At 42.4% G+C, this 16,442-nt stretch overlaps 1 protein-coding gene across 5 annotated transcripts in view; it reads right to left on the reverse strand.

Annotated features, from left to right (window-relative positions):
• LOC135974807 (ATP-binding cassette sub-family A member 10-like) overlaps nucleotides 1–15,439 on the reverse strand; it is a 56,821-nt gene extending 41,382 nt beyond the window's left edge. The window contains exons 1-11 of one of the 5 annotated variants that reach the window (XM_065563681.1): nucleotides 15,063–15,439; nucleotides 12,249–12,355; nucleotides 10,986–11,190; nucleotides 10,202–10,360; nucleotides 8,683–8,792; nucleotides 6,802–7,028; nucleotides 3,223–3,364; nucleotides 1,942–2,127; nucleotides 1,381–1,528; nucleotides 447–621; nucleotides 110–168 (exon numbers count right to left, since the gene is read on the reverse strand). In XM_065563681.1, the coding sequence (XP_065419753.1) occupies nucleotides 110–168; nucleotides 447–621; nucleotides 1,381–1,528; nucleotides 1,942–2,127; nucleotides 3,223–3,364; nucleotides 6,802–7,028; nucleotides 8,683–8,792; nucleotides 10,202–10,360; nucleotides 10,986–11,190; nucleotides 12,249–12,353 (1,516 nt within the window). In that variant the 5' untranslated portion in view covers nucleotides 12,354–12,355; nucleotides 15,063–15,439. Of the gene's footprint in view, nucleotides 1–109; nucleotides 169–446; nucleotides 622–1,380; nucleotides 1,529–1,941; nucleotides 2,128–3,222; nucleotides 3,365–6,801; nucleotides 7,029–8,682; nucleotides 8,793–10,201; nucleotides 10,361–10,985; nucleotides 11,191–11,347; nucleotides 11,443–12,248; nucleotides 12,356–15,062 lie in introns of those variants that run through there. The other 4 variants (XM_065563684.1, XM_065563683.1, XM_065563685.1 and 1 more) reach the window with 4 other exon arrangements.
• Nucleotides 15,440–16,442: the final 1,003 nt, after the last annotated feature.

The following is a 16,442-nucleotide window of genomic DNA, read 5'->3' on the forward strand; positions in this document are numbered from 1 at the left end:
GGGACTAAAAATACCCATGGGATGGCATGGGATTAATGGACACATGGTAGCTTGGTGCTTGGATAAAATACCCACAGGTACCTTCACTTTCAGAGGCTTCCCTCTTTACCTCTTAAAGCGTTCACTATCTTGTCCTTATCTTTATACGTTTTTTTAATATTGTTGATACTGAAAAAGAAGCAAACAGGTTTGAATTAACATTGGAATCGAAGGGCTAGGCTCTTCCTAAAACTCTGCTCCTAGGTTGGGTTAATGGTAGGCAGGTACTGTAGGGGGTTCCTAGAGTAGTCTTCTACTTCTGAGCACAGACCTCCTGGAGAAACAGGTCCAGGGTACTTTATGGGGAAGATTAAATAGAAATCCAAGTCTTTACATTTCTCTTGTAATTGGACTCCGATAAGCCTTAACACGATAGAAACCAAACAAACACGCTCCAGGGCCCATACCTGATGGCTTCTTTCCCACGAAATTCTGGAGGCACTTTCTCAACATGATCATTAAAGACCTGGTCACTGTATTCTTCATGGTCTAGGATATCATTGTTGACACAATTTTTTCTTTTTTTAAACCAATAAGATGGCTTCAGGAAGAACAAACGGGAATGGTGCATCCCATATTTATCTAATTATTAAACCAAAATAAAATGGAACATTTTATTCAGTGAAATATTGTGATAAAGCTTCTGCGGGGCGGGGGGGGGGGAAGGAAGAGAGGGAGAGGGGGGCATTTTCGCACCACTGAACTCAAAAGAGAATTAGGCACCAAATTGCCATTTGTGCCATCACCATAGCAAATGGTACCATTCTAGCAATGTCAACAAGTCAGGAGGCCAGGGCTAGAGATGGAACATGGAATGAATAATCTGTCTTCCCTACAGGTAGCCCTTCTGGAAGATTATCAAAGCCCCTTGGCAAGGCAAGGAAGGGGAATTTGCATTAACACTGCCGTGCTGTGTTAGTTTTGTGGGAGAGGACTTTGTCCCGAGAGCTGTCATTCTCCTGTGGGTTAAATGTGCTTAGAAAACAGTAAATCAATCAGTCTGAGCTTGAGCAAAATGGGAAAATAGATGCTGGATATAATAACAACACCTAACTGTTATAGGCCAGTTTCTATCAATAGATCTCTAAGCAATTTACAAAAGAGGCAAGTACAATTATCCCCATTTTACAGATGGGAGGCACAGATAGGTAAATGACTTGCCCCAGGTCACCCAGCCAGCCAATGGCTGGGATGGAAACAGAACCCAGGTATCCCTGTGAGTCCCAGTCCAGTAGGCCACAATACAGTCAAACCATGTTAGTTACAGAAGATAGTTCAAGAGAAAGGGAAAGCAATGAAACCATTTAAATTAATTTAAATTGCAAGCAGACTCATACTTACCAGGCAAAACTTTGTCAAAGTAGATGGCTAGCATCAAATAGAGAAGAGCATCAAAAGCCAACAGGAAAAAAACTGCCAACGTTGGGAAGGAGTCTTCCAAAAAGTCAGAAAAATCCACCCCTTTCACAGCGTCTTCTAAATGTACAATCTGAAATAATGCAGACATTTACAGGGGAAAGAATACGAATGGATGGTAGTGCAGTTGGCTATGTAGAAGAAGCCTGTGGGGAAGTACAATAAGGGGTTGCTTAATTGTGTGGGTTGGATGGAATAGAGAGGATAAGGGCAAATAGGGATAAGAACCAAAGGGTAAGCACAACAATTAAATTATTCAGGGCCACGAAGGCCAGAAAATGTTGAAATTTTACATGGAAGGTGAGGTGAAGCCAATGAGCTTGAGGTTCTATTACTGGATTTGAAGGACTCAAACCCTTTCACCAGGAAATGGGTGTCGTCATCAACTTTCCTTCACTGACTGCATTTCTGAAAGTCTTAACAGATAAAATTTTCATCCTTTCCTAAATGAATGATGCATGAGGAGGAAATTATTCTGTATCATACCCGCACAAATCCAGCCGTAAAAGCAAAAGGACTGAAGAGACCTAAAGCCCATTCCAAAGGTTCAGGAACATGATTATACAATACAGCAAGGCCAAGACTTCCAAAGGACAGGATGAAGAGGAACCCAACTATACCAGTGAGCTTAGGTTTCTTCAACAAAGAACTTAGTAAGAAAGCAAGTGACATCTGAAAGAGACCAAGGGTTTATTAGCAACAGTTTCTCAGAGAATCACAATATCGTCATATAGCACTACAGTTGTAAGACTGTTGGTGTTTCATTACTCCTATAGCCCCTCGTGACAAGGTGCTTAGAAGAATGGGCCAACATAAAAGAGAGTTATTGAAACTAATGATGTTTTACATCTATGAGAACTTTATTGAACAATTGTAGGAAAAGCTACAATTATGAGGTAACAATCAGCTCTGGGGGATGTTTTAAAGGCCTTATCTTATGTCAGGGTTGCCCTGACTCTGAAAGTTTCCGAATTTGGAAGTATCCTGCCCTGTTCATTAATTGACCAGTATTTTTAGTCTGAAGAACCAATGAACTTTTTCAGGTGCAAACCACCAGGGATAGAAATGACTGAACCAACATTTGTTTTAAGGTGATTGGCTGGCTGCCTTGTCTGAAGGAGAGCTTTAATGATCTTGGTCATCAGTTGGCCCAGGTATCCTTCAATGGCTTGATAGCTTGAGTCTATCTAACATACAAAGGCCAAACGATGCCTCACAGCTTCCAGACATTACACTTGGATTAGCATCTGTGTATGGGTCTGAACTTGGCTCAAGACCTTTAAACCACTTTTTGTTTAACTGGATCATGAAAATAAACCTAAAATCCAAGAGACCATAGCAAAGAAGCTAATACTGCTGTACAGAATTCTCCTTAGCATTACTTAGTGTAGGTAAATGAAGTCTATTTGAGTGGAGAGATCCCAAACCAGAGGATCTCAATCATTCTCTGGACTGCGGAAGTAAATTCCTGTCTGCTTTGGTCTTGGCTAAGCTCGCACTGAATTGTGTGAGGAATGTAGTCTGCAGCTGAAAATGAATTGAGAAAATGAACTGAGCCCAGCAAGTTTTGTCCCGGAGTGGACTAAAAATCTGACTCTATTTCGGATCTGTATGAAAGCTATCTGAATCCTCCAGGTCAATAACACACTTCTCTCCCCCGCAGCTCAAAAAGTTTCGTTTGTGGCAATACCAAGGATCCTTACATCCAGACTTATTATAAGTCCAGAGATGGAAACAGCTATGCTGCCTCTGAAAAATAAAACTTACCAAAGAGATGCCATAGAGATAAAAGAGGAAGAACATCACAGAATGGCTGGTGTGGTATATAAATTCATCAGATTTCATGATAAGTGTCAGTAGAATTGCCACAATTAAAATGTAGCCTGCATACAGCAAACCCCAGGAGAACCTAAAATCAAAAGACATGGTATTACTTTTCTGGTTTATGTATGGATGTGAGGTCATGCAGTCATCTGTTAAAAAGGGGGGAGGGGGAAGAGAAGCCTGTACTTTGATACAATCATTGACATTTGTTTGACAAAACATGTCACCATAATGTTTTATAGAGATACTGCCAACTTCTCGTCATTCGCTTACAATTTAGGTTTTAATAAAAAGGGGCGTTTCATGCCATGATAGAAATAGACATATTTGTATGCAATTAAAAATAAATAAATGACTTATGTTTCCCTTAGATGTTCCCAGGCAGTGTTGGAAAAACAATCACCATACTGAGATAGCCTATGAGAATCAAAACACGAAACTGGCAAACACCACTGAAATATACCTGTCTCATTTCATTATGCAAGCTGAATAAAAGGCAAAAAGGACCGAGAGAAAATAAAAAGAAATGTTGATTTTGTAAAAAATGCTTTCAGTCTTAATGACCTCCTTTGTTATATTAGTAACATAGGTAAGGGATTTTTTTTAAAAAATCTGAACTTGGATCTTTTGACTGCAATTGGCCCTCAAAAAAAATCACATATACACACAATCACCAGAAAAGGGAGATTTTCAAAATAAAAGCTGTACTGAGGAAAAGAATGAACCATACATGACAAAAGTTAATTATATGGCTTAATGCATGACAGGAAGTGGTCAGATACTATAGCGATTAAAGTGATAAAAGAACCTAAATAGAAAGTGCAACACTGTTGACAGATGATACATAAATAATAACTAAGTGTTATAGAGCATTTTTCATTAGTAGGTCTCAAACCGCTTCACAATCTTTAATATATTTGTTCTCAAAACACCTATGTGAGGTAGAGCAGTGCAGTTATCCCCATTTCACAGATGGGAAATGAGGCACAGAGGCTACACAGCTTAAGCAAGGTCATACAGTCTGCGGTGGAGTAGAGAATCGAACCCATGTTTCCCCAAGTCGTAGGCTATTGCCATAGCCGTATACCAGTCTCAGATGGACAACTCATAAACACAAAGAACTGATTTTTAAACGTGGTAAGAGACAGTGCAGACTTCAACCCCCAAGAATATGGGCATTATATGATCTCTAGTTTGCCCATCAGATGGGGAGAACATAAAACACACATCTCAAAATGACGTGAATCAGCGTGCATCCATCAGCTTCCATCATCCTCTGTTTACCGACAAGAGTTTTAGCTGAGATAATGATAGGAAGATTTTAAAAGAGGGAAGATATCCTGGGCAAAATGTTCATTCTGATTGTGGCTATTCTTCCTGACCAAGAAGTTTCCACATTTCTCCCAGGACTTACAGGGTAAAAAACTGGCTCCATTGAAGTCAATGTATTTCAGATTTACCTTCATTTCTTTTAAAGCTGGATACTTTCCCGTCAACATGCATTTATTTTAGACAGTAATGTAAAAATTGTTGCATAATGTTTCTCTAAGCAAAGAGTGTGAGGTTCATTTTCCTAATGGCTACTCTTGCATTTCTGGGTTTTGTACAGTAAAGATTTATCAAATTGCTCATGCTTCCTAAACAAACGTCTATAAAAATATAACCAGGCACTTATGGAAGGGCCAGGGACAGAAGGGTGAGAGTGAAAATTTGCTGGAGGCTCAGACTTGAGCACAAATCACCATCTTCATGTTGGGATTTAGGACGGGGTTTGACACCAACTTGGCAGAAGTCTTTAGTTTCTCCTTCCCAGGCTGTTTTTCAAATAGTAATCTCAAAATTACACAAGGAGCAGCTATATAGTATATTTCCTCAGAACTCCTGTCCTGATCTGCAAAAACAACAAGGAGTCTGGTGGCACCTTAAAGACTAACAGATTTATTTGGGCATAAGCTTTCGTGAGTAAAAACCTCACTTCTTCGGATGCTTGTCCTGATCTGGGGTCCCTGTGTGTCCCTGTATTGCTCACTCTTTTCTGAGTAAGGCCCTATTTAAATTGCAGGATGGTCTTCAAATAATTGCAGATGGGTTGCTGACAAGACTTGGAAAACAGCGGAAAAGTAATAAATAAATAAAGCCAGAGTAGTCCCATTTGTTCAAGAAAAAAATTGCTGGAACAATACAAACACTCCAGTGTTATGTCATGCCTGCTAATTATTTTTGATACCCAGACATTTTGCTGCAACTATATTACATTAATTATAAAAAAAAGGTGACCGGTACCATATAAAATTCAGCAGACAAAAAGTCTTAACGCTACTGCTATAGAAATCGAGTCCAGTCACTTTAGCCTTTTACGTTTTACAGGCATTGAATGTTAGTGCAGTACTATTTGCATACTCAAAATGTAGGCAAAACTGTGGACTGTGCAAAGTGAGCTAATTAAAATCCAAATGGTGGTGGAAGCCTAATATTGCAGGATCTGCAATTTCTGCAATATTGCAAATGAAGTAGGACCTTACTCATGGGCATAACCCATCCTTCCTATAAGGTGCCGAGTCTAAATACTATGGTGAGTGTAAAAAGAAGAACAGGAGTACCTGTGGCACCTTAGAGACTGACAAATTTATTAGAGCATAAGCTTTTGTGGACTACAGCCCACTTCTATAATTAGCTCCCAGCTGGGAGTGTCTACCTGAACAGGCACTGAACCCTGGCTGGAAATTACCAGGCCATTGTCTAGCTCAGTAGGGTCTCCTCCACAGGACACTACTGGGTTAGGGACAGTAATGCCTCAGGTATCCCACAAGGGGGCACTGAAAGATCCATACACCCCATCACAGAGCGGTACCACAAGTTCCATTCAGTAACAAAACAAAATCAGCCTGCACAGTGTTGACTATAATGGACACACATTGGCTTCAATGACCAAGTTAGAACACATTGAAATGTTTTGAATCCTGAACATTTGAATGTAGGAAAAATCAGGGAAAATGCGAGGGGCTTGGGGGGTGGAGAAGAGGAGGAAAGAGTCCCTGTATTTTCTTTTTGGACCCATTCTAATGGAATTCCTCTGAAAGACAGATTGGTCCCTTGTCTTTGTATTTAAGGCTCAATTCCACATTATGATCTGTGGAAGGACTGCTATGCCTGCACCGATTACAATGCAAGATCTACCACTTTCACATAAAGCAGAGAAAAACAAGCAGTCATTCAGCTATGTCATGACAAACCAAAGGCTCTCAATTTGATTTGGCTACTTCCATTGACTCTCATACATTGTGCAACTGGCTGGTAATTCTGAGGCACTGCTTATATTTAGCAGCTTCCTTTGGCGACATGGATTACAGCTGGACTTAATTTACCGTCTCAGGTTTTGCAAATGGAGAGGCCACATCTTGTTCACCCAGCAGAATTTCCCAGCTTCTTACAGTACACGTTAAACACATGGCTGCATCGGTGAGATATTCATTCACCAGTTGATTTATCAGCCATACATAGTTAAGTGGGCATTTCACACACCAGAAGGCTAAATCCTGGAGCGCCATCATCTTCATCAGCTCCTTAAACTTCCTCCTTTCTTTTGCCACATTGAGTGACATGAAGTATATGAGTGGAGAGAAAGCCACAGCAGTGCAGACAACCAAAAAGTCATAGTTAATGCCTTCTGCAACACGAATGGGAGGTAGCCTCATCTGTACAGCAGTGACTGATCGCAGCTCTTCCATCACTGAGTGGTTTGATGCAATCTAAAATACAAAAGCAACCAATTAGATTCATTTGACAAGACCACAGATTATCACCAGCAAGAAAACCCCATGTTTCTTGCTGTTTTCCAAAGCAGCAAACATTTTCACTCTGGCCTCATGGCACAGGGTTGGCGGGCGAGGTGTGTTTGTGTGTGTGTTCATGCATACGCAAATGGCAGGCATTTTTTCCAAGTGTTAAACTCTCATTTTGACACAAGAGGAGCGACAGTCTATCGCTGGAGCACTGGTGGTAGCGTTGGGATATTTTTCTTGGAAGGGCGGCGTTCAGGGTGTTATTTCCAGCAGTGAGTTGCTTTAACGTGGAGACAGTGTGGCCTGGTGGACAGACAGAACATTAGACTGTGATTCAGCCTGCTTGGTGAACTTGGGGAAGTCACTGCATCGCTCAGTTTCCTCATCTGTAAAATGGGGCTAGCGATAATCACCTCCTCTGTAAAACGCTTTAAGATCTACTGGTGAAAAGTGCCGTATAAGAGCTAGGTATTATTATGAACATGGTGCCACACACAAAGATAGTTCAATTATGCCTTCCTCAGTGCAGCTACACTAGATTTGGAGAAGATGCCAGGGTGCCGTACTTTGGCTGCAAATGCTAGCATGCAGGAATGCAGTGGAGGGTGGCTTGCTCTGTTGCATGCCTTTGTGGAGCTGAGGCAGATTCATGGCCTCACACGCTGCATACTGGCAAGGGAGTGCAGGGCTGGGAGCAGGTGACACCCTTCCAACAGGTAGAGTAAGAGTCAATGTTGACTGTGCTCCACTGGAGACATGATGACTTCTACAGTCAGACAGTAACTGCTGGAAGGCAGTGGGGTCTGGAAGAACGTGCGCAGGTTTAGGAAACAGGCAATCATGAGTTTAAAATATGGCTATATCATCAAATCTCTATCTCCCTCAACAGTAAGGGGATAATGTTCCTCATGGGGGTGTTATAAGAATTATTTAATGTCTTGCACACTGGGTTTACAATCATAGAATCATAGAATATCAGAGTTGGAAGGGACCTCAAGAGGTCATCTAGTCCAACCCCCTGCTCAAAGCAGGACCAATCCCCAACTAAATCATCCCAGCCAGGGCTTTGTCAAGCCGGGCCTTAAAAACCTCCAAGGAAGGAGATTCCACCACCTCCCTAGGTAACCCATTCCAGTGCTTCACCACCCTCCTAGTGAAATAGTGTTTCCTAATATCCAACCTAGACCTTCCCCACTGCAACTTGAGACCATTGCTCCTTGTTCTGTCATCTGCCACCACTGAGAACAGCCGAGCTCCATCCTCTTTGGAACCCTCCTTCAGATAGTTGAAAGCAGCTATCAAATCCCCCCTCATTCTTCTCTTCTGGAGACTAAACAATCCCAGTTCCCTCAGCCTCTCTCATAAGTCATGTGCTCCAGACCCCTAATAATTTTTGTTGCCCTCCGCTGGACTCTTTCCAATTTTTCCACATCCTTCTTGTAGTGTGGGGCCCAAAACCTGACAGTGAATTTCATCAAGGCCCGCTGATGTGAATACATCTAATTTCTCTAAAAAGCTCCATCTACATGTAAAGTATTTGGTCAGAGATTTTCTTTGGTGAGGTCTAATACTAATAATCTGGCTAAAATGAACTGACTTTCAAGCTCCCGACTCTACTTACTTGAATGATAGCCGCATCAATGCTTGCTTGCAAGGGAACAAATCCTGAAGTCCACTGTTGAGTAACAGCACAAGTGACGTCGCCATAAAACATTGAGCCAGAGCAGCTGTCTTTAGGAAAGATTAAAAAAAAAAAAAGGCAAAATAGTAGTGTGTGTGTGTGTGTGTGTGTGTGTGTGTGAGTGAGAGAGAGAGAGAGAGAGAGGGGTTTCATGCCTCAGAGGATTAGCAATGGGAAGTGGAGCCTATCACCTGTAGGTCCCCCAATTAGACTGTACTCTGTGGCTGAAATCCTGACCCTGCTGAAGTTAATGGCAAAAACTCCTATTGTCGTCGGTGGGTTTCACTGGATGTCAATAGTGGCTGAGAATCATTTCCATATCATGGGTGTTCAGTGGTCATTATGCAATGATTTGGGGGAGTCTTAGTGGGGGCTGGGCTTGGGGGGGGTTACAGCTGCGCCGGAGGAGCTGCTGGTGTGGGGACGCCGGGCAGCCCCACGTCCCACTCCTTTCGCCGCTGCAGCTCCCGGGATATCAGGGCTGCTCTGCATGGCTGCTGTACAGACACCAGGCAGGAGGACTCAGGAGATGCAGCTGCATGGAAGGGCAGGGGACGGGACCATACCACCGTACTTGCACCACTGGGGCTTACAGAACACTGGGCTTGTCAGGCAGTTCCTGATCAAAAATTTTCCAGGCGAATGTTTTTCAGCCAGAAAACGTCAATTTGTCAACGTCAACATTGTGGGGGGAAATGTGTCATTTCTGATGAAATTTCAGTCAGGAAGAAAATGCTTCAATAAGGTCCTTCTTGATGTTTTATTTTGAAATGACTTCTTGTTTCTAAATATGTTATTTTATATTATTTTATTTGTATATATTTTATATTATGCCAATTACGAGATACTGATTTACCAAATCCAGAAGCAAACCTGTTACTTATTAGATCAATTACCAATCATCAAACCAATTACCAGTTAGAAGACCAATTTTCAATTATAACATTAACTATTTTCTTTTCTATTATAAATTTTAAAAAAATTAAACTAATTCTGAAATAAAATAAAAAAATAAAATATTTTAAAAAGTTTAAACAAAAACAAAACATTTCAAATGAGCCAAAACAATTCCCCCCCCCCAAATTCTGTTTTGTGTGAAATTTTGAAATTTCAGCTTTTCATTCCAATTGAGAACATTTTTTTTTAAATATCAGAATTTCCCCTGGAACAGAATTCTGATTCCCAAACAGATCCATTCCTGAGTATACTGAGTGGGTGCCATTGGGTGCTGAAACGTTGACCAAGTTAGCTACTTCCGTGAATGCCTGTGGCCGGAGTCACCCAACAATCTGTTCCAAATAGACAGATATCCCATATTCGAGAATCAATATTAGAAAATAGTTGTTTGAACACTAATTTTATTCCTACATACATTTTAATCTCATGTTGACCTTTATAATTTGTGATTAAACTGAAAGATTAAAATTCACAATTATTTGTGTTAAACTGGAAAAATCACCTGAATGATGATCCATATTGTCCCTTTGCAAATGGAATGAAGAATAAGCATGGGAAGTTAACTCATAAGAAAAAGCATCATTAAAGTTAACTTCTATTGTGTCATAGAAGGTCATATTAGTGTTCTCTTCTTCAGTGTTGTTTTCAAAAATATGTAGACCTGTGATATATAAGAAAAATAAATGCGCATGTTTACATCTATTGTCTACCAAAACATCAGACGACCGTCACTTTTCTGAGAAGCAAAATAAACCATTAAAACTAGGGAAGAACGGATTCATTTTGTCTAATGTTAAGTGCACTTCCAAATTGTGGGCTTGGAACTTTGACTTGAATGTTAAGACAGCATTTCATTCAAGAGAGAAGTGAAAAACAAATACGGAGCAACTACTAAAAACAGAAGCAGAGAGAGCCAGAGGGAAAAAATATAATGAAAAATGAATATCAAGATCCCTAGGCCAATGGAGTAAGTTAAAGCAGCCCCAAGGCAGCTCGTAAAAAAACCAGGCCAACAACAGTGCAGACTGGCAATCAGAACTGGAGAGCCATAACTGGCACCCGAGTGTCCCCCATATACTCTTTTCTGCACATGGCCACAAGAGAGAATCTGCCCCATGATATTCATTAGCACCACACAGGTGGACTGGCACTCGTATCCTCTGGCATTAGAGATTAATATCTAACAAATATTCAGGACAAGCAAAATACACCTTTTAGTAAAAAGTCTCATGAAACACAGAAAATGTAAAAAAACAACTGTGTAATAAAGTTAGGAGAGAACGTACCCTTCAAAAAGGAAACAGAAGCCATATGCTGCATTATTTGTTTGGTAGTATGCGTCACTGGTGTATACTGAATTCCAAATGTGTTAGCATTAAACTCATCTACACGCCCAAGGTCATCTGAAGGTGTTGCAGGGTATCGCCTATACCAACCACTAATAATATTCAGATACAATATGAGAGGTATCAGTAGTGAGAGGAGCAATTCCTAAGGAGAAAAAAATTTGAAGCAAATTAGAAGTTGGTAGCACATATGCAAATCACCTGACCAGCAACCATACCGCCCCATAGAAGGAGCTTATCCCATTGTAGGGTTTTGGCATACGCTTTGGGAGAGCAGCTCCTGACTGAATGACCTTACATACTTGCATATTTGTTATGCAAAGTCCGCCCCTTGGCTGTGCTGTGAAGCATGCAGTCAAAGCTCAAGTGCCTTCATCCTGTCAAGAAGTGAGAGTGTTTAGAATGGCAATTTCTGACTTTTCTCAAGCACTTTTGGAACAATTGATGAGTGAGCATTGACCCATGCAGTTATACCTGATACACTCCCAGTCACAACCCCGGTTATCCAATTCGATTCCTTTTAATGATTGCCAAGGATATAACTTTTTATAACACTATGCTATTTTTCCAGCTTCTGTAGAGTAGAAATGACATACAGAGCCAGTCCTACACAGAGGGATGGGAGGTCAAAGGTTTGGGACCCCATCTCCACCAGAGACTGCATTTCAGGTTCTCTCACAGTCTTCTACACTTTCTTGAGCATTAAATTCACAGACTTTTTTTTTTTTTTTGTAAGCAGAGAACAGCCACCTGGTAATGAAACAAGCCAAACGGTCAATGAAATGCAAAGAGCACCGAGAGCGTCAATAGCAACTGAAGAATGAGAGCCGGCCTTTGCCTTCATGGCACTGGACCATGTCGCAGGTCATGCAGAGCTTCAGACCCAGATTGTCAAAGGTATTTAGGCACCTGACTCCCACTGAAACCAGTGGGAGCCAGATGCCTCAGTACCGTTGGGGATCTGGGCCTCAGTGTTTGAGCGGAGCACAAAGCTTCCTAGAAGTTCCCCGCAAGCGGCTGTAGCTTAGCCATTGCACTACACATAAGGATGCTTGCTACAGATGGGAAGGTGGGGCTTTGTTCTGCCTCTGACCGGTTCTCTTTGGGTGGGGCAGTCTGGCTCCACGACTGCTGCCTGTTGTACAAGTTCTCCGGTGAAGACCAGCCCCAACCTCAGAACAAACCCCAGCTCTTCTGACTTGCCTGTAAACTCTGCTTTTTCTTCCTCCATTTCACCAATATATGCTTTAATAGCAGGGCCCCGGTTTGTTGACACACACTGATCTCTCGCGGACGTCTAGGAAGCATTTCTGGAATGGGGTGAGAGAGCGTGAGAGGGTTTTTTTTTCTATTGGTACAACTGAACGGAGCACTTTATGTGGTATGGGGGGGGCAGGTCGTCTGTAATGGGTCTTTTGGAGCATCTGGATTTCATTTAATGAGTCTGTCATCCATATGTCTCATAAAGGGAAACTCGTATCCCCTTTCCTCCTGGTGGCAGGCATTAACTCATCTTATTTTCAGCTGTAATGCCAAACGCTTACATGAAACAAGACTATTTAGTGGATTGTCTTTTTTTTTTTAAATGTATGTATGGGAGAGTCAGTACATTGATCTGCTATTTGCTGTTAAGGGCTTGAGAGCGATTATTGGGAATGTGCCCATCATTTATAATTAATATGGAGTAAAATTCATCATAAAGGGAAAACACACCCTCTATCTGTTTACATGAGTTAAATGCTTTAGAATTACTACCACCTTCCTTTAAGACAAACGCCCAGAGCAGATGGAAGATGCACACGTTGGGCTGAAAGCCTACTATGATGTGGCTGTAAGTTCCAATAAACCTTTGCATCATATAAGTGACTAGGACCCAGATCCTCAAAGGTATTTAGGTTCCTAACTTCCATTCATTTCCAATGGAGCCTAAATACCTTTCAAGATCTGGGTCTAGGGAACCCCCTAAGCTCATTTATCCAGGACAAAGGACATACAAATGAATAACTGTAATACACATGAAACAGCGAGGATAGCTCTGTAAACATCTTCATTCGGGGTACCTATCTGCTCCGATCATCTAGCCATGTCAAAGAAATCAAAAGGCAACTAAAGTGAACCTAGCTAAGTTGTGTGTTGTGAATTTTCAGACTAGTTACGACTTATAAACAACTTAGTTTGTTTATAATATGAATCTCTCTCTCGCTCTCTAGCCTTAATAAAATCTTGCTTCCATTAGGCCAGTTGTGGCATTGGAATGTTGTTCTGGACCTGGGAAGAGGAAACCATCCTCATAAAACAGGGTATCTGAAAACTGACTCATCTTGGGTTCTTGGTGAAAAAGGAACATACTAAAGGGGACCTCTCACAGAAGAGGCTGTGGTTTTGGTGGACAGGCGGGAGGTACCTATCAGCCACAGATAGGCAGGGGGTGCGGCTGACAAGGATGCTTGTCTGTTTTTATTAGGACCAGACCATGAGCGTAACACCAAGCACCTTTCACTTCCACTGAATTCAGCATACCTCAGAAGGTACTCAGCACTAGAGCTGGTTGGAAATTTGCACTCCCCCCCCTTCCCCAAAAAGTTTAAAGTTTGCAGTGAAAAATCAACATCAGCAACATTTCAGCTGAAAACTGAACATTTCAATTTGGAAATGCTACTGCAGTACCTCAATGGCTTCATTCTCCTCTGTGGGCCAGGCTCCTTGCAAGGCTGAATCTTAACGATGCACCATAAGCCCTCCTTGTGGCGAGCTGTGATGGTGCTTTGTGGGAATTCCTGGCCCAGGTGCATCATGGGAGATGTTAGTCCAGTTGGGGAACCCACTCCAGAGAGGAAAACGGGGACATGAGGCACCCAAACTTCAACTCCCAGAAAGCACCACAGTGGCATATCCAAATTAAAATTTTTCGATATTTGAGAGTTTAACACAAAGTTGACCTTTTCTGCAGACTGCCGTTTGTGAAGTTTTTGTGGAAAAATTGTTGAGCTGAAAGTCTAATATTCCATCAAACAATAGTGTTGCTCGGCCTCACTCAACACTTCGAAGCACCACCAGCTGATCAGGGAAACCCAGCTTCCAGAATCAGAACGGAGTCCTGAGAGGAGCCATCTGCTAATGTCAGGCTCCCAGCAGAACTTTAAACTAGACTTGGTCAGGTTAACAATTGTCTTGTCCAGCAAAACTTTTCAGAATTTAAATTTTTTTCCTGTTTTGACTCAGGAAGAAACCAAGACCTTTCAAAGCTTTTCATGAAAAAAGAGAGCCCACCCACCCCCAAATAGCCAATCGGTTGGTGATTAGGGCAGTCCATAGGGAGGTGGGAGACCCAGGTTCAAGTACCTGGGGGGAGGGATAGCTCCCAGGGGAGCATGGGCCTGTTAAACCCAGGGTTATGAGTTCAATCCTTGAGGGGGCCATTTAGGGATCTGGGGCAAAAATCTGTCTGGGGATGGGTCCTGCTTTGAACAGGGGGTTGGACTAGATAACCTCCTGAGGTCCCTTTTAATCCTGATAGTCTATGATACCTACTTGACCATTCTCTGACATCCCAGTGACTGTCCTGACCACCAGGACAGTGGCTATTCTGGGGTGGGTCTCTCTTAAACTTTCCTGTTGATGCTATTCTACTTTGTATAACTCTTCATCAGGGCTAGTACTGGAACCTGGGTCTCTCATGTGAATCCCTAACCACCAGACTATTGGCTGGTCTGGTGTGCAATTCTCTCTGGTTTTGCCCAGAAATTCCATCCTGGACCCAAGGACCCTTTCCCAACAAAAGTTTTAGTCAACACTGGTACACTCGCAGGAAAAGTTCCAGTTTCAACAAACTGCCATTTTCTGATGAAAAACCCTTTGGTCAAAAATTTCCCAACCAGCTGTACATCAAACAAGACATGCCTGAGCAAAATCATTTGCAGCGTCAGTAAACACGAAAGACTGGAGAGAGGGAAGAGCGCTAATAGAACGACAGGGGCTCAGACAGCAGAGAATCAGAACAGGCAGAAATAAACTCACCTTCACAAAAGCCTGCGAGGAAGAAGGAACCTGGGACACTTGGAAAAGGCTGCGAAGATAGTGAACCGCTCTCCTTGTTTCTCTGCACAGTGGTTTTGATGCCAGCTGGATAAGCTAGTTATTCAGAATAGTCACTGAAAGGAAACAGTGTCCTTTTCACTGTCATGCTGCCAAAATGCTCTGCTCATGTGACCATTTCCCCCGTATTTCTCAATTGTTTTCTCCCTCCCCTTCGCTTACTACCAGTTCTCAGAACTGCAGTTATGCTCAGAATACCGCAAACAAACTTAGCAAGAGAGAGCAGTCCCAAGAAAGTTACAGTCAAAAGTTTCTTAGAACTTTGCCTCTGCACCTTTCAGCTTAAATGAAAGATGGACAAAGGTCAAAGTCCAAAAATCTGGTCTGAGACAGCAACGAGTCAATATGAGCTTGAGCCTGTGAGAGGCTGAGCACTTCTTTGGGAATGCTTAGTGACCTCAGCTCCCGCTGAACTCAGTGGTGTTTGACAGAACTCAGAAGCTTGCAGGATTGGGCCCTATGCAAATAGAAAGCCTTGTTGTGGTGGAGGGGACTATTTAGGGTTGAATTCATCCCTGGGCCAGAGCTGTAAAGGAACTCAGGAGGGTGAGTGAACAGGTGCCTTTGCTCCTGCTCCAAACTGAGGGCTTCTGGGGGCTGTACCTGTCCCTGGCATAGGTTAGAGCCATCTGGAAAATTGTCCTAGCTTGCACTTAGTTGGCAACTGCCCCAATAAGTTATTGTGGCCTCCAGGATTATCTTGGGCTATAGGAATGCCCCAGCCATGCCCCTTCTCCCCTCCAATGTCCCTCTGCCAGGGACGTCCTCCTTTTTCAGAGGCTATCCTTGCCCACTCTGATCCTTATAATATCTTCTGTGGTACTGTTTGTGGAGAGAGAACAATCTCTATGGTTCTCAAGAGAGTTGTACTCAACCAATCACCTATGTCCATTCCTGTCTCCCCTGAGGTCAGAGGTCAGTAAGTCCCCAAGGTGCACATCTGCGACTGGACCAGCTAACGGTATCTGTGGCTCAAGTCAGGTTGTACTAATATGCACCAGAAAACTAACTCAACAGTTTTGCCCGATGTCTCTTCAGAGTCACAGCTGTTCCCTTTAAGGACAAGCAGAGCTGGCTCGATAGGATTTTTGCAGCTATTATTCCATAAAGTTAGCCATTTTTCATTGTTTCTTCCAGTTATTCAATTTTTCGGTTGCTCAAGCCGCCATAGAGACAAAAATTCATTTTAACACTCCTGTTAGCATAGTAGAGCCAACGCAGCTAGGTGCGAGTGAGATGGGTCCTATTCTTCCTCAGATAGCAACAACGGGTTTGGTGATTTAAGCCACGATCCTACCACAC

This window comes from Chrysemys picta, chromosome 12 (assembly GCF_011386835.1).
Source record: "Chrysemys picta bellii isolate R12L10 chromosome 12, ASM1138683v2, whole genome shotgun sequence".
NCBI lineage: Eukaryota > Metazoa > Chordata > Testudines > Emydidae > Chrysemys > Chrysemys picta.